The sequence below is a fragment of the Malurus melanocephalus genome, unplaced genomic scaffold (genome assembly GCF_030028575.1).
Source record: "Malurus melanocephalus ecotype Western Australia unplaced genomic scaffold, MMel_1.1 scaffold_476, whole genome shotgun sequence".
In the NCBI taxonomy this organism is placed as follows: domain Eukaryota; kingdom Metazoa; phylum Chordata; class Aves; order Passeriformes; family Maluridae; genus Malurus; species Malurus melanocephalus.
The window spans coordinates 285,296-307,336 of record NW_026623708.1 but is presented as its reverse complement, the minus strand read 5'-3'; the positions used below and the strand labels follow the sequence as shown (position 1 = coordinate 307,336).

Genomic DNA, 22,041 nt, shown 5'->3' with positions numbered 1-22,041 from the left:
GCTAAAAAAAAACAAAAAAAAAACAAAAAAAAAACCAACAAACCAGAAAACAAAAGGCTTACAAAATCAGACACCCTTGACACTTAGTTAATATGAACTTCACAAAAAAGTTACAACTAATCAGGTGACAGCAGATGATAGTGTCAGAGCAGCTCAGGCAGCCTTCCAAATGCTACAAGAACAGGTAACAAAAATATCTAATAAACTAATTAATATCTCCAACAGTAAATAATAATAAAAAAATAACATTTTCTCGTAGYGCTTACAAGGAATATTCCACCTCTCATTTTCAGGACACACAAAGCAGACAAAGAAAYCTCCCAAGATATTCTGTATTTGTCACTGCAAAAGCATTCTCTTGTGCCTGACTCAGCTCTTTCTTGCCAAAGCTTCACATCTTTGCAGTCTGACAGATGCATTTTCTTTGGGAGCTTTGCTGCTCCTGCTCCTGGGGAGAAATGCACTGTCAGATCTCCATTGCTCAGCARCACAATTTGCTCCCTACACTGCTGCACACCAGGCAGGCAGCTCAGCAGCTTTCCCCAGTGTCACATTGGTTCAGCAGTGRCAGCAAAAGCTGAGCTGGCTGTGGAATACACATCAAATAATCCACTGGTTAAATTAAAGAATATTCAGCACCCCACCTGAATCCTTCAGGTATTCCCTCGGATGTATTTTGCTCACAATGACACTTAATGTGCCAGGCAAAAATTTGTCATCATAAAAGAAAGGACAGATTTATTTGGTCAAGTTTTAGGGAAGGGATAAGGCACTGCACTGCAGTTTTGTGGTTCTAGTGATGCCTTAGGATTTTTTGTTTCTGTATTTTCATGCATCTGTATTCTTGTACTTCTCTAGTACAGCACTAAAAACCACCATTTTCTTATCTTTAGACAAAACAATCCCTCTCTGAGCCTGAATCCAAGGACAGCTCAGAGCACCAAAATATGGAAATAACAGAGAGTTGGGTGGGAGAAAGTTTGGGGTGGGTGACATCATCACCTGTAGGGCATCACTAACAGGTAACACAAATGCAACCACAATGTGATTTCATTGACAATGCTCTCCTCCCTTTTAGAATATCCCAAGAGAGAGTTGGCAGCAGCTCAGATTAAATTGACTCTTTCCATGGCACGTGAGATGAGAGAACAAGAGAGGCATGAAAGCCCTATYAATGCATGAGACAGTTCTAGCGTGAACAAAATACAAAATAATGACTTTATTAAACCTTTGTGCATGTCTGAATGCAAGAGTTTACAACTTCAAAACTGCTTATCATTATWAAGATCCTTCCACACCCTTCAAAACATATTTAGACATACAACTGTTTATGGATATATATATTATCATATAATCTTCATGTCAAGCAGCTCATCTCTAAACAGAATACATCCAAATACAAGGTTTAGAAATGCACTCCTAGTAAAAGGGGATTTTTTCAATTTTGCAAGGATTGTATCAGTACTTAGCCATGTCCTGATTACTTGACAAACTGCATATCTTCACTTTATTTATAGATAGTTAAATTTAGCAAAACAAACCAAAAAAACATCCCTAAAACAAGAAAAATTGTGTAACTTTCATTTCAGAAAGCATCAGGTGAGGTGACAGCCCACAATTTCTAGTTTTGCTGAGAACAATGTTCCAAATTGCCCCAGGATTATCTATTTTATTTATYCTTTTCCTTAAAGTAATTCAGGTTCTCAAATAAACATTGTTTGAGAAAAATAGAGATTGAAGACTGACACAAACTAACTAGTACTAACTACAAAATTTAACTCACAATAAAGTATCCTTACAACTTGTGCTGCAGTAATTAGTTCATATGATACTGGAGGAAAAGTAGKAGTAGTTTAAAACTCTGAAGCATATCTGGACTGAGTAATTTTAATTGTGTTTTCATGAGATGTTCACCTACAGGTCACCAAGTAATTCCAGAGACAAATCAAACAGCACATTTCAGATGGTTTCCCTCATCCTCAAAAGCAAATCAAATCAGATTTCATTGCAGAAGACAATACTATCAATTACTGTGGTTTGTGCTAAACCCAGAAACTCTTCTGAAGCAAGCTCAGGGTTTGTCATGCTTGCTCATTATCTCACATGCATCATTTTCCACCAGACTTTGATCTTCAACCTTTGTGTTCTAATGAGAACTTGACCCAGATCCCACACAAACCCCTCCTCTGCAACAACACCCTGTGCCTGTCATCAAATTTTTTCAACAATTTAAGCAGTCCAAGAAAAAAGGGCAAGTTTTTGGGTTTTTTTTTAGCTTAGCTGCTACAACCTTCAGCAGAGCTGCAAATAAAAATTTAAACTGGAAAGAAAATTTACGCCTCCCTCCTGCACTTTCTCCTTGACTTTTATATTTCATCTTATAGGGTAGGAAGAAACACCAGCCTTTTCAAAAGCAGTTATCACTTTGTTYCACCAACAGAGAACCTATAAAGATGTGTTTCATATATCATCTAAATGTAAATATCTTTCAAAGCTCACCCATTACCAGTCACACTTTCCAAAGTAGTACCACACTGCAAATGTTGAAGAGGTATTATTCAWGATAACTACTGCCTGACTATACAGTTTGAAAGTATTTTTAGCAGACTCTCCTTTACAATTTACAGYCAGACACCTCAAAAAGACTGGAATTTCTTGTTGCAGGCCAACTAAAGCAACCCTAGCATGTTTTGTTATAAAAGTCAAACTAATAATTGAGCAGTCCATAAACATTCTTGCTGGCTTGCTTCAGTGAGGCACAGAGGATCTTGTTTTAATGTTTATAAAGTTTATCCTTTCTTATGTTTTTAATTACTTAAAACTAAGATATGTAAGAGCAGTGCAGCTCACCTCCTTTCTCTGTTAAAAACTTTGGTGTTCTCCTTGGCATAGATATAGAAACACAGTGCTTTGGACAAAAGCAGAGTCCAACAGGGAAGACTAATGACTTATTTGTCTTCTAAATGGAATCGTGTTTAACCTCACTTGGGAGTTATCAGCAAATCTGATTTCTCAAAGATTCATGCAAARGGGTTGAATGAATCAACCAGTGATAGCATCTCCTTGCAGGATCTCAGAGATGTGCTGGGAATTGAAATGGAACTACAGCAAACTGCAGTAATGGCTGGAAATAGTTTGGATCAAATCAGCTTTGAGATGAATAATAAAAACAGATTTTGCTGAGCATCTTTTTATTAAAACTAGCATGAGGTTTCAAAAAAAATTAAGTAATGCTTCTATAAAGGCAAATTCTGCTGGGAATTGTGTCATTAGGGGGAATAGAGATTGGTAAAGAGCTGGGAATAACATTACAGCCTAGACAGTCCTTGGCACAAAGACCAATTTCCACATATATACACCCTCCATCAACCACCAACCAAATGAACAATAGCTCATTCTATTTTGGTCTTGATATATACTGAAGATTACGTATTTCAGAAAAAAATTTTCATAAGAAACAGCCTTGAATAGAGCAATCATGACATGATTTAGCTAAAAACTAAATGGCAYAAAATAGCATCTGGATTTTAAAAGGACAAATATGTAGGGAATTGGCTGTTAGAGACAGCTGGAACRAGAGGAGCAGAAACTTTAACATGGACAAAGCCTGCAATTTCTTYCAGAAAGCAATGCCAAAATTTTTAAAAATAACCATTCCAAAGAAAAATCATTCCAAGGGGAAAAAAATACAGAAGTCCTTCAGACTCATTAACAGACATGTCAGAAGTAAGCAGAGGAGGAATGGAAAGACTACAGTGAAATTACAGTTCATAACTGCTTCAAAACATCATGTCACATTAAAACAAATCTTATACMAATGTTTTCCTGCCATATGAAGAAAAACAACTTACTTCCTAGAGTCTGGGTTACAAACCAAGGCTAATCTAAAATTATACATGGCAAATTAAGCAACAGAATTGCAAGTAAACTCAGTAGCAAAGACTACATGATCATACAGGTGAACATTAAAGATTTTTCCTGTCAAATCCAATTTCATCAGCTGGAAAAAAATATAAAGGAAAGCCATCAATTAGTCATAACATAAAACTAAATCACAGTAAGCTKCAGAAGAGATTTTCCTAGTGAAAATWAAGTGCCTAYGAAGAAGGTAACAAAATATCCAAGRTATTTTTGACWCTGGGCTGCAGGGGCTCTGAGCAACYTGCTCTGGTGCAAGGTGTCCCTGCCCATGGGGGAAAGGAGGGTTAGACTGGATCATCTTTAAAAGATTGCCTCCAAAATCAAACTGTTCCACAATTCTCATGGAATTAAACATAAAGACCTAGACTAGTTGAGGTGTTTTTTGAAAAAAAACCCAAAAAAACAAAATAAAACAAACAAAAAAAAAACACTGAACCCACATTTATATTCATYGCATCTCAAAATCCAAAAAATAACCATCACTGCATTAGGACTCTCATTTATACACACACACACAAAACATCAGTCCATGTAAATACATCAGCCTTTCAACAAGAGCATATTAGTCCCAAAAACATAGGTTAATAAAGCAATTCAGTGAAATACCACAAAAATAATACATTYCTGTAACCCACACTTCAAAAGATTTTTATTAAAACAAGCGTTTGCTAGAAAGTTTGGGTAGACTTTCAAAGAGGACACATGGACAGAAATATTAAAAAAAACAAACCAGAAAATATAACCTACCAAATATGTTGGTGGAATGTCCTTTCCGGGCAATTGGTTTGAGCTCATTATGTCCCCATCCATATTGCCTGTAATTGTCCCAGGCATGCTTCATCATCTAAGAAATGGGAAAAAAATAGGACTTGATTACCTTGTAAAATGACTCTCTATGAATACAGTATTTTACTCCTTATTTGAGACTTCATCTTTCACCAGCATCCCACCATACTGACTAATTACTTTGTCACTGCTTCTATGTGTTACAGAAATCAGATTTTAAAGCCTGAATAAGTTTGGAAAAAATTTCAAGTCTATTTGACTTAAGCTATGGAATCTAATGCTCTGCATTAGGTCCTTTTCTTGTTCTTTCTCTTTCTTTAATGCATGCACAGATATTTAAGAATGCAAGCATAAGGAATGCATTTAAGTGTAAGGAATTGCTGTAAAACACAGGTTAATGTCCTAAGATGCTAACTAAAAAATATCTACCCATACTCAAAACATAAAAAGGATTTATTCACACTGGTATATCCAAGTAGGACTGAACAATTTTGCAAAAGGAATAATAAATTTCTCATTAGCAACACCTACTTGACAAAGAAATGCCAAAATCTTTGCTTTTTAGAAAGCATAATRAACCAAGCAATATAATGTTATTAATACTTACCACACAAAAAATTTAGCTTTTTAATACATGTTTCCACCACCTAGTAAGAAAATTACATCTAAAAACCCAAAAGGTCTTGCTGACTAGCTATGAACATCAGCCACTAAGCAATGCTTTGATAAATTAGCTAAAACTCTTCAAACTCCTTACTTGTTGGAAATTCAGTAGCCACCAAATTGCAAAGTGAATGCAGTTTTAAATAAATAAATATTATTAGTACCTAAACAGATGAAAGCAAGTAAYAGGAAGAAATTAGATTTCAAAAGACACTGACTGTCCCAGACACAAGAACTGCTGGAAAAAAAACTTATAGAACAACATTACACATGTTTCATTTTTCTATCACCTTTTAGAAATGGTATTAGTGTTAATATAAACAAAATCCCCAAGGAAATGTATAGTACTTAAAATCATAATTTTCACAAGTTTGAGAAATGCTTTCTAAGAGGAGAAACTACATGAATGCAACTAACAGAACAATACTAACCCTTTAAGAAACTGAAGCAAGGCAATCAGTTTTTACTATGATTTACACAACTGTAATTTTCTAATTTTAATCAGTCACTACTCAGTGGGAGAAAATGGTTGGGAACAAGCAGATGCTGGCTAAAAAATGAGAAGCAGCCAGCTACTTTATCACCACTAGCTCACAAACCTCCTCTTATTACCTCTCAGGTCCCTCCTACCAAATTCAAGATTTAGTGAAAGTCAGCATCCCAAAATCCCAAATCTTTCAAAGTGCAYCTAAACTGCCTGCTGAGAGATGGAAAACAAGGTCCCTGTTCTCCCTACAACCATCAAGAACTCCCTACCCAAACTACAAAGCCGTAATTCCTTTAAATGTAAACTCCCTCCAAATTTCCCATGCCAAGACAATAAATTTGAAGCCCACACAAGCCCAGAAAAAGCTTGGGAGCATTTCTGTGTTAAATTGGCATCAACCTAAGCAGAGCTGCCCCTCTCAAGAATTCCCACTCCTACCTCATTCAAACAGCTCACATGCTATTTTCCTATTTCCATTAATTTGGACACTTGATCAGATCATAATACTCTACAATTTCTTTTAATGACATGAATTAGCAGTGTAAGAAAAAGTGGATGGAGATAGATTAAAAGAGGAGAGAAATRTCTTTTCATTAGCATTCACAAACTCTTTAGTGTTTACACAGCACTTATCAAACTGACCAATTCAGAGATATTGGAATATYAAGATGATTTGGGCAAAGTGATTTTCTCTTGACAGGTAAGAAAACTGCAGCATGACAAACCCAACAAAAACCTGGTCATAAACAGCAGGCATAGAAGTTCCTCTGAGAGCTCTCACTAATGCTATCCAGAACAAACCTATAAATTTCTATAGAAATTTGTTAATTAACTTAATAGCGTGAAATTGAGAATCACAGCATTGCTCAGATGGGAAGGAACCTCAGGATTTTCCTGTTCATGATCACTTATGGCATCAGAATGGACTATTTAAGACTYTATCCAGTCAGGGTACATTTAAGGACAGTCAAGACTTCTGTGAAGGATCCTGCTCTAACTTACAGCTTGCCAGACAACCTTTAAATCATAAAAAAATTAACTGGGAAAACAGACTTACAGGTTTAGAAAGTGTTAGAGGATGAAATTAAAGACTGACCAATGCACTCTGTATGTTTGAAAACAGATGATAAAACAATGACGTGACCATGACGTGGCAGATCCAACCAGAAACTGGGCTTGTGACATCTCTGGATGCTTCCAATAAATATTTCATGAAGGAGAATCAAATAGCCATTGACATTTTAGCTTTGTAAAAATCTGATGGTGTAGGCAAATAGCAGAACAAATCAAAATCAGCCAAGTCCAGGAGRAGAACACTTGTTTCCTCACAGCAGAATGCTAATGTGGAATATTTCACTGTCCTAATTTGCTGTGCCTCTGGGTGAAAGGTACATATTTTGCTACAGAATATTTAGTTCTGAAGAAAACCCCAAAAAGTATGCTAATTACAAAGGGCTAAAACAGAATACATACAACACATGATGTTTCTACATACATAATTGATCCTAAGATAAAATTTTATTAGATAGAAACTGCAAAGGAGTACATTTCACTAGATGCATAAATTAATGGAGAATTGAGAATACACTAGTGAGACCTGAAAGTCTCTTGAACATAAGAGACTAAGACTGCATCAACTAAGGCTCAGATAGGAAATTTTATTTTGAAGAGACTAAACTACTTTGACAACCACAAACACCTCTGTCCTGCCCCCCTGCCTCCCTCAATCCATGACAATCCCTCATATTAAAATATGGTGTTTTATGTCTCAAGAACCCTTTATTACACTAAGTATAACTGATTTTTTCCAGATGAATCCTGACCATTACTTTCTGGCACACAACTCAGTGCTTTCCTCCACCACAAAGCAAGCAGACTTTATGATATCATGTTAGCAGAGAACTGCACATTCCATGCAAGTGAGAAACCCCTCAGCTCCCATACACAATATTAAATTTTGTAATTTATGCCAAGAGATCTTATAACAACATGGAGATTTCTGTTACTGCCAGAACAGGTAATATGTTATATTGTAACATCTGTATTATTGGATGCAGTTGTGCACACAAAAGCTTTGGAGAGACATGAGAAGATAAACAGCTACAAAATTGAACTGAGGATGGCATTTTGGCTCAGAACTCCTGATTGGATAAACACAATTATTTCTATAGGTAYGCTAGATAGCGTTTGCATAGTGAAAGTTGGAAATGCTGAAGAAAAGCTGCAGGGATAGAAAGGCTTTTCTTAAAACATTGTCTTTAAGAAGAGAGCAAAGTCTTGGATGCTGACTGGAGCATCACCACTGTGGACAATAGAAATTAGATAAAACTATTTGCAAAACAATATACCTAATGCTTAAAGAAGCCAGAGAGGTACCTTAAGCTTAGCAGAATGAAAATAACAACTGAAAAACACAAGACACACATTTCCATAGCTGAAATTTCCATACCTAACAGCAGTTTGTCACAGGAAATGCTTGGAGCTTGATGACATATCATCTATAAATCTTGCAATCTGTCCAGCAGAGAACAAGCACTTTTGGCAATGGACCTTTCACTGACACTGTTAATGACAGAATTTGCTTTTGAAAGCAAAATCAKTCATAGGGTATCAGTCTGCTGCATACTAATGTTGAAAATGTTTATTATGGGAYTCAATGGAAATAACAACCAGAACATACGACTTGGTAATTCCACAAAAAGACTAATTTGGACCCTGCTGCAATGCCAAATGAAACTGCTTTTGCATGTAYGCCATTATCTAGTTGGTTTTACTGACTTTAGAATCATTTTCATGAGATTTAATCCTCTACAGTCAYTGGGAAATCAGATTTTTATAGAGACAGAGTGGCAATGATGTCTTCTGACAAATAATAGAAGGAGGTTACAATGATTGGAAGCTCTACCACTACAGTGGTATGTCAGAAACAGTAATTCAAACTAAGGATTGGTTCAAAAACCCCTCTCTGGTTTAAAAAAAAAAAAAGAACAGACAACTAGCAAACAAAGTAGGAGTCCTGAGAAACAAGCAAAAGAACCAATTTACTGAAAAGTTTACTAGCAAATTGCAGTGTTTACTGGTTCCTGTCACTCCATCAGAAAACATGTACAGCAGACAGCAAATAGGTTTTGCTTTCAAAGGAAAAGGTTCTGCTTAAGGGTACAATTTTCAGAGATTTATATAAACCACCTTCAAATTCTGTTTTAAAATTAACCAAGGACTAGACAAAATTACTGCTCAATTGGCAGATTAAAAATTAATATCCGTTTTGCTACTGTGTGCAAGGAATAGCTTTTGGACATTGATTTTAAAAATTATCTTTTCCTTGTATACTCAGATTTTTGATGAAACTTAAAAAACCCATAGATTTTTTTATTTTTCTGGGAGCTCTGTCTCAAGAGAARTTATTTCAGGCATCAGTTCATGCCTCTGTCATGGATTTTTGAACATTGTCACTGAAAAAGTCTGTTTGGAATATATTTCYAACACACACAGAACATTGGGTTTTCTTTCACTGTCAAATCTAGAAACAAATCCACTACTAAAACAAAAGTGTTTATCAAACAGATGCAAAGTGGGAAACTCTTTCTGTTGGCAATAAATACCAGAAAGTAAAAAGGAAAATCCTTCTGACTGGCAAGAACTGGAACAGTAAAGAGCCTAAATTTGGAGATCTTGCAGCAGTGAACCAACWGCTCAAAAACGCTCAAGAAAGCCAAATACTTTCAATTTGAGATGATGGACAGGTATTTTTGACTTTGTTCCTCATGGTTTCATGAGAATGTGGTACACACAGGACTGACTGGTGCTGTGTTATTTGGAAGAATCTCTCAGATCATCCCTGTAAATAATCACATCAGCCAGCAGAAAACAGTTCCTACAGCTCCTTCCTTCCAGTTTTGTCCTTTCATGAATCAGTTTATGCACATTTATCAGCTCATCCCTGCACCTCTGCCAGTTTTAYCCTCTCCCTTTTGAAGCTCAAAGTCTAGAACTATCATGACCCAGCTTTTTCAGTATTTGAGGTAACACTCCCTCCAGTGTGCATYTGTATAAAATCTACACACTCACATTTTATATCTGTGTGCACGTAAAAATTTATTTGTACATCTACATATATATACACACACATTGTTTACTAGTTGGTTTTGTTTGCACACTGTTTGGATTTTCTGTGTTCTGGACTCTCCAAAGTAATTTGAAATGTTGAGAACAGGTTTCAGTTAGTTTTGCTGCACTTTTTTATAGCTTAATTTTACTGAATTAGCGAGATCTGTAAATTAAGGATAAAATCTTTCTGACCAGGCCTTTTGGTAAACTAATTTTCCATTCATTTATTAGGATGAATACTGTGCAAAGCTTGCAGGACGCAGAGGCACCTCTCCTTTTCTGAAATATTGAATATCTGCTCTGTCTGCTGTTGAGCACTACAGTGACATTTCCAAGGAACTATAAAAAACACAATTTCTCATTCTCAAGTGTRCTAAGTCACCTCACAGCTTTTCATACTTAGCATAAAGTTGGAATCGCTCCATCCCCAGCCCCAATATGCATCATTTTACATTTAGCTGAGAAATAGAAAAATCACTCAGTCCCATAAGATTTTTCTGCAATTCTTCATGCTGGCAGCAAAATTGTCGTACCACTACTCATCCATTTTCAAACTCTAAATAATTCATTTGTATAATTTAGAGCATGGATCCCTAACACATGTCCTCTGTGGCCTCCAGCACCATTTATCTGTAGTCCCCATTTTCTGCCTTCTAACCAATTTCTCCAGGCAAACACAGAAATTATTCTCCATTCCATGGCTGCTCAGTTCAACAYCTATTAGCAGTGAATCTTACCAAATATTTTTTGAAAAATTAAGTATCCAACCATCTTTCCCCTGGTCACATGTTTGTTGACTCTTCAAGGGATATTTTATACCTTAAATAAAATGACATCAATTAAAATAAAGCAGGAAATTTTACATATCTGTATGCTCAGTGATTCTATTCCCTACTCTGGTTTCTGTTAATCTGCAGTTCATTCAGCAGGCTCAGGGTTCAGCAGTGCTTTGATCTTTTCAAAAATTGACGCCTTGTAAGCCATTGGTTTTTTGGTAACAAAGTAGAAAATAAGAACAGATGCCAGCGATGCAAATCAGGAATCCAAATCTCAGGCTTTCCAAAGTCTCCACAGTTGCAAAAAACACCTACTGCCACTTGTATAATAGATCACATATCATTTAAAATAGAGATGTCTTCAATATAGCCAGAATTCATKATTTTTGCTACCAGCAGTTCTGTTTCTCAGGGATAAATGGAACATAAAATACAATTTTTTTAAAAAAAAGAAGCAGTAAGGTGAATTAGATTTCATGGAGTCTTTTGATCTACACAATTCTGAATATAAGTAATTTACCTGGAGTTTTGCTCATTTCTGTTTGGCTGATTATACCATGAGAAGTGAAATACTTCCTTATTTCTTTGATTTTAATTTGCATTTATGAGTTTTAAATACTGCAAATATGCTAATTCATTGTTGAAAGACAGGTTCTTCTCACAATGGTCTAGAAAAAAGACACCTTTAATAACGAACAACTTCCTGATTTTTTAACATGCTTCCAATACTGYATGAGTGCTGGAGAATTCTGTAATTTCTACAACTTGACTAAATTGATCCGTTTTTAAAATATCCTCAAACAAAAAATTGCATTCTTTATGAGTAGCACATTTTAAATTACAAATCAAATCAACATATCCAGAACGTGCAGCTGAAATATTGCACGTGAAGCTCCACACTACGAGTTTTATTTCCATTCTCCTATTCCAGTAAAATAAATACACTGGGCTGCAAAGCTTCTCACAGACATTAATGATTGATTTACAAATGGAAWAATGAGTTTTTTATACAATCATTCCAACAAGCTGGGACACAACTTTGTTCAGGGCCCCTCCTAACATGCCTGTACWGGCCAAAGTGCTAATTGCACAGTATTCATCCTAATAAATGAATGGAAAATTAGTTTACCAAAAAGGCCTGGTCAGAAAGATTTTATCCTTGATTTACAGATCTCACTAATTCAGTAAAATTAAGCTATAAAAAAATACAGCAAAACTAACCGAAACCTGTTCTCAATATGTCAAATTACTTTGGAGAATCCAGAACACAGAAAATCCAAACAGTGTGCAAACAAAACCAACTATAATGTTGGTTTTATCTAAATATATTTATTTATTTATTTAATATTTTATGTTATTTAAACAATGTGTGTGTGTGTATATATATATGTAGATATACAAAGAAATTTTTACRTGCACACACATGTAAAATGTGAGTGTGTAGATTTTATACAAATGCACACTGGAGGGAGTGTTACTCAAATATTGTCATGATAGTTATGTCCTTCAGGTTCAGAAAGTAACTGAAGGAATGTAAGTCAGGAGCAGTGAGCTACAAAATRTGACACAAAATCCTTAATAGGCCTGGATTATTAAAAACTTATGTCACAACCCACTAGAAGTTCAAATAAATTTGACCAAAAGAGTGTAAATTGTCAGCAATAATGGAATTGCTCTAAATTAGTTTTAGGTATTGCAAAAAAGGTCCCACAGTCACAGAAGGCAGCCCATTTGGYTAGATTAGAAACATTGCAATTAGAAACAATAAATGAGATTAGCACTGAAAGTTGTGTGAATAGTAACTATGAAAAAAAGGACTTAGGCAGCATGAAAAGATMTCTGGATGTTTAAATAATTCTTTCTTCTACTCAGCTCTTTTCTCAATAAGCACACAAAATAGAACTCAGGTAAAAGGACACTTACTATTTTTAGCCTCATTTCTTRAAAGAATGAGGCTTATGCAATCTTGCTGTCATTTGACACGTACATTGGCAATAGCCATTGAATCCATTCTTTAATTTTACACTTGATTTTAAAGAGCTGGAGGAACCAGATACTCTACTTTTTGTGTTGAGGGAAYGAAAAAATATCTGTGGCTAGATAACACAGACACAAATTAGTTCCCTGACTGAGACAAAGGCACTTTTAATTCAACCCTTCATTCATTCAGAGGGGCAGCATTTAACACACCAGTGGCTCTAAAGAAGGCACAGAACAAACTGCAATTTCTGCAGTCAAATAGAAAGGGAAGAGGACATTCACAGCAACACGCGCAGGATGGGCAGAGGGTGGTGTAGTTATTATTTATTAACCATGATTTTTGCTGTTTATAAAGCAGCCTGTTAATTCTCAACACTGTTAGCAGCCTCTTGAGTATCATCCAGACACCAGGATGAAAATACATTTTAATCACTTTTCTTCTTGGCACATTTCTGTAAGTGTTTCTGACATTGCCTCCACTAAAATTAAATAAATTAACTTTCTACCTCCCCTTCAAAGAGGCAAAATATTACAACTCTGATTTTAAAAGAGGATAAATGGCAAGTTTTGCTGAAGAAGTTCACTGGCTGAAGAACTCAAGTCAGAACATCCTCAGCTTCCCAGACAAGCATTCTTCACTTGTGGAAAGCACTCAGATTTAACAATAACTCTTTCTACAGGTGTCATATGTCACAAATAAATTTAAAATTGGACTAGATGACCTTTAAAGGTCCCTTCCACCYRAACTATTCTATGATTCCATGACCTTTAACTTTGCCACCTATACTTCCTGGGAGCTCATTTCACAGAAACTTTTGCTTAAATGTCTTTCTCTGCTTTTTTTTTGGTTGTTTTTTACCAGAAAGTTGTGACACACAGGGATAGAACCAAAATTTTGCTGTGTTGAAAACAGCTCATCAAAAAGATAACACGTTGCTATCCCATCTCATTGAACATAAGAGCTTTCAAACTGCACAAGCAAAAAGGGTCCAGCAGCTTCAGTCACTTAATGACTCCACCTTACCTGTGTGAACACATCTCATTTGAGCTCAATTCCAAAAGTGGAATTATTTTATTATTTCCAAATAATAAAATAATTCCACTTTTATTTTTATTATTTCCAAATAATAAAATTCCATTTATTTTATTATTTCCAAAAGTGGAAATATTTTAACAAGCATCCTAAATAAATGCTGGCAGTAAGATAATACTGTGACATCTTTACAATTAGCATTGTGTAATTACACAACTGCATATCACAACAAATACAGAGCAGTCACAGAACAAAAATTGCAGAGAATTCGGATCTCCCAATCTATCAGAAACCTTCAGCATGATTATTTCACTCTAAAGTTTAACATGTGCACTTGCATAACATTGTGGAGAAGCTGTCCTCCAGCTGACAAGCTCAGTGAAAAAACATCATTCTGCCACAAAATGCTGAGTTGGAAGGGATCTCTGGAAAATACCCAGTCCTGCTAACAGGGTAAACTGGACCAAGCTGTCCACATCCATTCCCAGGCATTTTATGAGTATTTCCAAGTAGGAAACCCCACAATCTCTGTGGGTCACCTTCACAATAAACCATTTTTTTATGATGCTCAGATGGAGCTCCTTGTTTCAGTTTGTGCTTTCCTGCCACTGGAAAGCACTGAAAAGAGCTGGCTCTGTGTTCCTTCAGGTGTTTTGTAAGGTTCCCTCTCTTGTCTCAGCTGCCTCACCCTTTGCTCAGATCAGAGATGCTCCAGTCCCTTAAGCATCTTTGTGGTTGCTCACTGGACCCTCTCCAATATTATCCTGGCTCTTTCATCCTGAGGAATCTAAAACTGAACAAAGGATTCCAGGTATTGCTCACCAGTGCTGAGTAGAGAGGAACAATGGCCTGCACAGGATTAGGACAATTCTTGGGTGAAATATTTTAACAAGTATCCTAAATGAATGCTGGCAGTAAGATAATACTGTGACATCTTAGGCAGAAACTAAAGAAAACCTAAACCCTGAACAGAGCGAAAAGAATTCCATTTTGTGTAATCATTAATTGGGTGAATTTGAACAGTCTAAAGCTGTTGTCTAAGAGTGAAGTTCCTCAAACATGTATCAGGACAATTCACAGTAAACCAAAGCAGGTCAAACACTTTCTTGAGACCACCTGGAATTCTGAATCCAGATAAGCAGCCTCCAAAGAGATCTTCCCTGGGCTAATTTCAGGCCTCAATCCAGGTAATCACAATGTCTTGCATGCCATAATTTTAATTTTTTTTAATATATATTAGTTGTGGACCAATGTTAGAAATACTGCCTCCTGGAACTTGTTTTTTTCTGCTAAGTCTCTATCTACTGTGACTATTTGTATTAGTCTGCACTGGTTACATAAAACAGTGAGGGAGGATCTCAGTGATGAGCATATTTCAGAATGAATGAAATCCCTGCAGCCTTCTCTGAGACATCTGATGCTGTCAAAAACAGGTTTCAGGCAAAATATTATTCATTTGACACYGTTGATATGTTTTCTCTCAGCCACATTGTTCCAACAACAATTCCTCAACACTACCATTTGTTCATTCTCCCTAGGAGACCTCYCACCCTGGCTGTTCTTTGCCTTTACACATTTAACTGTAGAAGTGAAAATCTGGTGCCCTGCATGAAACAAAAATTTAAAATTCTTTAGATCACCTGGTAACTACAGCAACAAAGAATTTTCAGTCATGCTCCTGTGATCCTGGGCTGGAGTGGTCACACAACTAAAGGCATTATTATCCTAACTGAAGGACTTACCCACTGAAAACAYAGTCCCACAAAACCTTTGGTCTGGTAATTGAAAAGCTACACTTCAGAAACCATAACAGTAGTCATCAACAAGTTATGCAATAAAAAAACAGCTTGTCAGTGTGACTCACACGTAGGCTGATCACCAAAAAAAGGAGCAAGCCTTTTACAGCACAAGGTGTGTGGAATTGCAGCTAAGGATAACCACCTGGTGATTCTTACTCACAAATTACCCTGAAGTCCTTACAATTTGCTGTACTTTCAGGTTTAGATCAGCAAGAATGGTCCAAATTTTCTTAGTTTTTTATGACCCCCAAAAAATGGCTATTTTATACTAACCTATAGCTTATCATCTCCCCTCAGCGTACATTCTGACCAAACAGCTTCAGAAATGCAAATATTAATTTTCAACCCTCCCTCCAATTCCAAACTTGGTCTATAAGAACTTCAGTTGATTTCTTCCAGCTAGTTCTTCCCTGTTAGCTGTGCTCACTAATTTTGCATTACTTGGTAAATTCTATTTTATTCTATACATTAAAACCATCTCAAAGGTATTTAGCTACAGTAATCTGCAGTAAAAATTAAGAAGTGTTGACAACCATGCCAACACCGTTCATCTTCACCCAAAAGAGAAATTCAGAAAAGCAAAATGCTCTGTATATTCTCACTCCAAATGTTTGCAGATAAAGCAACAGAGCCTTTTCAAATCCACAATTCCATGCTGTCCTTTGGGAAACAGCCCTAGCCAAGCAGGGTCAAGGAGGTCCAATATTCCACACACAATTTCCCAATCAAAAGTACTCCTAATTAGTAATTACTAATAGGAACACCTTCCATGGAAGGATTTCCCAATTCAGGTATTGAGATTGTGACTCTACACAGAGTAACAACTCCAAACACTGATACAGCTCCACACAATATCACTCATGTATAATAAACTGTTGTTCATCAGCTAAGAGTGGATTCCATCTAGCCATAATTAATACTAATTAAAATTTCAGCTTGGSTGACCTACCCACAGAACAGCAATACTTCAGCTACAACTCCTTCCTATGGCAAGGACAGGTATATGACTGATTTCCTTTCAGCCTCATGAGCTAAATACACTCAGATTGCAATTCAAAAAAAGATTTAGCTGATATAAATCTAAGTGCTGTGGTCTTGTGCTTGTCTATGTCTGGCCTAAACCATTCCTGCTTTGCTAAATCCATGTTTTAGCATAAAACTAATCAGAGTGCAGGAAAGGAAAAGACAAGGCTATGTAAAATTTCTGCCATACTGGTTGGAAATACAGAAAAATGTCTGGCAAAACCAGGAAATTCACATTGCCAGGAGGAAAGAGGGCAATGAATCTCACAACCAATCAGTAGAGGAGAGGGTAAGACCACAAACAGCAATTCCCACAGCCTAAGTTGCCACAAAACCAAAGCCTAAGCAAATGTCTTGGTTTGCCTCATTTATTAGTAAAATATTCAACCTACTTGAATTTAGTCAACTTTTAGACCCATTTAAATGTATTTTGAAAAGCATGTGACAATTTGGTAATTTGCAAATATTGGCAGAAGGTCTCCTTTTTCCTTATCTTTTCAATCTAATTTTTTAACATYTGAAAATATCCTGTGACACAGTAACATATCCCAATCTTTGAAAGAAAACTGACAGTCATGCTCTGCTTTAAAGATGCTCTTTACTGTTCCATTAGGTTAATAATAATATGACAAACTCMCTTTAAATCCATACCACTAAACTGAAGAAATCTTAAAATAATTTTCAAGTTATTCAGTGAAATATTAACATTCAAAAACCAGGAAAAAAACCCATGCAATTATGCTGACGCTCATGAATACTTGCCCACTTTTAGCTTACTGTTTACTAAATGATTTGTGGATCTGTTTTTCTTTTTTAMTATAAATCATAGCAACTAAATGCCACATAAATAACTGCTGTCAGACACAAGAATGGGTAAGAGCACATCATCATTATCTTTACCTCTTTCACTTTGTTCCTCTTCTCTCGGATATCTGGGTCTGCTGGTTCTCCACTGTTTATCCCCACCAGGTTTGGTAAAGGAACAGGGGGCAGTGGYTTGCTGTCTTTCTTTTTCAATTCTTGTACTACTTTGTTCTTTTCTGTCTGAATCTCAGCTTGAATCTCATCCCGTGATTTCTTCAATTTCTCCTTTGCCTCTTCCAGAGCCTTTTCATGATCTGCTCGGATCTTATTTCTCAGACGTTCCTCTTCTTCTCTAGAGACACAAATGCTAGTCAGCATCTCATTACTAAAAACATATAACATCTAACATAAAACATACTAAAAACAGAAGCCACATCCCAAGTTGGGTTCCTCTAAGTAATTCTAATTATTCAGCCAAATGTATTGATTTATGTTAGTGCACAAGCCTATACTATTTTTGCCAACATTATTGTGGAAAAATTTATCATGGGAATTTTTTATATTGTCTTGTCCACTCAAGAATTCAGAGWGGAAAAGTTTTACATCCTGTATTTCAACTACAGGATATGTGCAGAGGCACATCTAGCAATCATTCATTTTTTTAAGAAATTAAAAAGGCTCTTCCTCGCCTTCTGGACAATAAATCAATCACACACAACTTGACAAGATCTGAAGTAGCCACTCCAAAAAAAAAAAAAAATCACAGCTACTTCTTTTATTAACAACCCCCACCACAGAATGTTTTCCCTTCAACTCATTGTTCCAATCAGTACAGTCCTTAAACCATCAGTCCAAAAGAAGAATTAATTATAAAGCCACTTAGGAGCATAAGAGCTTTTAGTAAAACATAATTTTGAAGTTCACTGTCAAGAAAACCAACATCATCTTGGTTTTAAGCACTATTTTACAGAGTGATCTTTAATGATCAGTTAAGGTTTTAAGATTTGCACACAKAATGTTATAAAGCTTGGTTTAAACAAGAGGTTATTCCAACAACAGACAAAAATGGCCCTTCCAGTCCAAAAATATTTCAAGGCATCAGAAAGACACACATCAGACTCTCAATATAGCACCACCTTTTCAAGCTTCTYTAAAATAAAGAGTTGCTCAATGACTAATGTAAGCCAAAAAAAGTTGTAGGGATTTAAAACAAGCACTAGGTTAAAAAAATACTTTGTTACACAAAGAAGACTTCATTAGCCCTTACATTTTTCTGACGTTTGCATTTAAAATAAATTATAGCAGCATTATTACAGTACAGTACATTATATCAGTACTAGAAATACAAAGTAGTATTTTTATAGATACACTGATGGAAATGCTCCCAAACTGAAGTTCTTCAGCTACTTTTCTCAATCTGTGTGATTCACACCACATCCATATTTCTTCCAAACAATAAAAAAACCAAAGGACTGAGCTCCTCASTCAAATCCAAGCTCATTAATACTGTCCAACAATATCAGTGCATCCATCCCTCCCTTAACTGAGGAGCAAACAAAAAACTTTCAAAGTGGAAAAACACTACTCTAAAAAGAGAAAACACAAGTAACACCATTTAGGGTAATTTTTACTTCTACTATGACCCAYTTACATGACAAAATAACTTCCTAAGTTACCCACACTGTTGTGGCAGCAATGTGCTCAAATATCAACAACAAAACCAGACTAAAATTTCTATCACCTGGAAAATTTGAAGCTTTGGAAATCTTTTCCAAGGTTAGCAGTGAACTTTGCATAAGATAAAACTAGAGAGAATGAGATCACCAGAATATCATTTCAAGTCATGCTCTCCTCAAGATAWGGCACACTGTACAAACAGAGAATGAGAAATCTGAAATCTTAATGAACACTTAAGAATCCAAATACTTCAGTGTGGGAATAATGTATTTTGCAGGTACATTGCTCATATTCAAAACTCAGTATCTGAAAGCAAGTGACTTTCTGACTAAATTGACCAATATTTTGTTAGTAGATATTGAAATTCTTTTTGCAAAGGATCAACCATCCTTGAAATAAGTGCATTTTTAGGGGGGAAAGGATAACAGTGTATCTCACAGCTTAATAAAAAGGTGGTCAAGGTATGTTTACATTAACCTAATTGCTCCATTGATGAATAGAAATGATTTTTGGCAAAACCTATGGTTAACTTGGAAGTCACCAAACACAATTTTCCTTTGTGAAAAAGATTAATGAAGTTTGAGTACTCACAATGAATCTGACTCAGTGAAACGAGTCACTGGTGATGTGTTTTATGCACCTTCACAACATTGTACAATCAAGTGGCAGGAAGATTTTGATTCTGCCTTCTACTTTTTTTTTTTTAAGTTTTTTAAGTTTTTTTAAGTTTTCAGTTCCAGGTGCTGCATACAACCATAATAAAAGCTCCATCACTCTATAAACTTCATCTGTTTCTAGATTCAAACTGGATCAAACAGCCATAAATTGGAAAACAAGTTTTGAACTCACAGTGTCTACCCTGCAAGAACCACTGTATAAATAAATAAATAAAAGCTGTTGATTTCTAGAGCACTATAATCCAATTAGAGTCATTAAGAAAGTTTGAATGGCACAGTCTGCTTTCCTTCAGTCACTCAGGAGAAAATACAAAGACTCCATAGAGATGAAAAAAATCCCAATGCTAACGGTATGATCAGCTCAAAGCCTTTCTTTCCAGGAAGTGACATTTTGAGATAAACATAAGAAAACARTAAAATGAAGAGAAAGGTCAACAGGTATTTGAAGGAGTTTACAGGACATAGTACAAGAATTTCTCCTGCAGACACCTATTCAGCATGAGGTACATGATATGTCATATTCTATGTGGCAGCTGAAGACATACTTTACCAAATATATTCCAGTATACAACCCTAATGAAAGAAAAATCACACCCTTAAATACCAATACCACATGTTTCTTCTGAGCTCTTAAGCAGCAAGAACTAAGTGAAAATATAGAATAAAGTTAAGAGAATGAGAAGACTTAATTCTATAAGTCTTATATTAAAGACTCAGAATTTATACTCTTATATTAAAATACTCAGAATTAAAGAAGAGACCTCAGCAGGATCAATCTAAATATATATAAGTTTGGAAAGAATCCCAGCATAAACACATACACCAAAATTTGTCAAACTGCTTCCGTATCCCACCCCCGCTTCCAAGCAATATAAGCAAACTCTTAAAATTTCAAGTAATTTGAGTAAATCTTTAAAACCTTTTCTAAAAGAAATTTACTGCTTTCTTCTAGTCATCCCAAAAGCTTATTCYAAAGTCCCAAGGGAGAGGTTCAAGTACCATGAAACTACAGCAGTAGCTCCTTTAAAACAAGCAATGTTATTAAAATAACCTGTGATGAAACTGTTTTTGCCAAGAAGAGCCATAAATAGATCAAATAATTAGAATCTGAAACTAGAAACAGGTGCAAGTTTTTTAAACAATCATTGGGATGAACTATTGCAGCTGCTGATAGGAACACTGCAGGCTCTCCAAGTGTCCAGGAGCTGCCTAAATATCATTCAGAGAAGACCACAAATTATAACATTTGACACCAAATCACCAACTGGAATTTAATGTGCTTTAATTATCCACACAGCAGTGAGTCTTCTGAAAAGCTTCCAAACCTCACTTGTCAAGACAATGACTTTTAACAAAAGTCTTTCTTATCTGCTGTGACACAACAGGCTCTTTAGAAAGCAAACTGCAAAAAAAAACCTCAAAAATGCTTTCAAATTTCTTTGTGAGATTAAAAATTAAAAAAAAAAAAAATAGAATAGAGCTAAAGAAAATGGACCACCAGTAACTGTTCTTGCCACTAAAAAGCAAAAGGAAACACCGTTTATTATCATCTGATTTTTAGAAGATGGATAGACAACTGTTATAGAACATAAATATTTTTGGAAGCCTGTCATTCAGAAACAACCTCCTGTGTGGAAATTCTGAACTTTTACCCTTTGGTAAAGCTTGATCTTGAACCAGAGGCTACTTTCAGAGACACTGAAACAAAAAATAGGCACTAATTTAAAAAGTCTGAGATTCAGCACCTAAAAAAAAATTTCTCACATTACCTACTTTTTACCCCAGTCTTTCAGAATACACAATTTTATAATATCCACACATATCTCAATCACATTACGTTCTCCCAGTATGTGGAGAATATACATTCATTTTTCCTTCAGATAATGAACTTACAGATCATTGGCTGGAAAGGAATAATTTTATTGGGAAAAAAAATGAATCCTGCAGGTATGAAGGTAATTTAAGTGTATCAAAAACACTGGGTCAAAGCATTGGTTATAAAGAATTTTCAAAGACTTTTAAGAAGAAACTTGTGCATGTTTTCATTTCATTTTTTATTTTAGGATTCTGTTGAATGCTGGGGTAGCTAAGTTAGAAACCTTGTCCCAGAAGAACTTCTATTGAGGCTTTATTTATCATTGTGAAAAGCTTGAGTTCACAAATATACTGTTTTGAATAAAGAAAAATAAGTAATGTTTATAAAGATTGTAGGATGGTGACCTGTGCAGAAGATGAGCTTTGAGTGATATAGAAAATTCAGTAACGCTTCAGACTCTGCAGCCACTTTTGTGATATTCACTGATTC

The 22,041-nt window shown here is 35.6% G+C and overlaps 1 protein-coding gene across 1 annotated transcript in view; it reads right to left on the bottom strand.

Moving 5' to 3' along the window:
• The window catches only part of MAN1A2 (mannosidase alpha class 1A member 2), a 119,016-nt gene that overhangs the window by 74,073 nt on the left and 22,902 nt on the right, over positions 1-22,041 (bottom strand). The window contains exons 2-3 of the mRNA XM_057380899.1: positions 17,479-17,734; positions 4,669-4,765 (exon numbers count right to left, since the gene is read on the bottom strand). Coding sequence (XP_057236882.1) covers positions 4,669-4,765; positions 17,479-17,734 — 353 coding nt within the window. The remainder of the gene's footprint in view (positions 1-4,668; positions 4,766-17,478; positions 17,735-22,041) is intronic.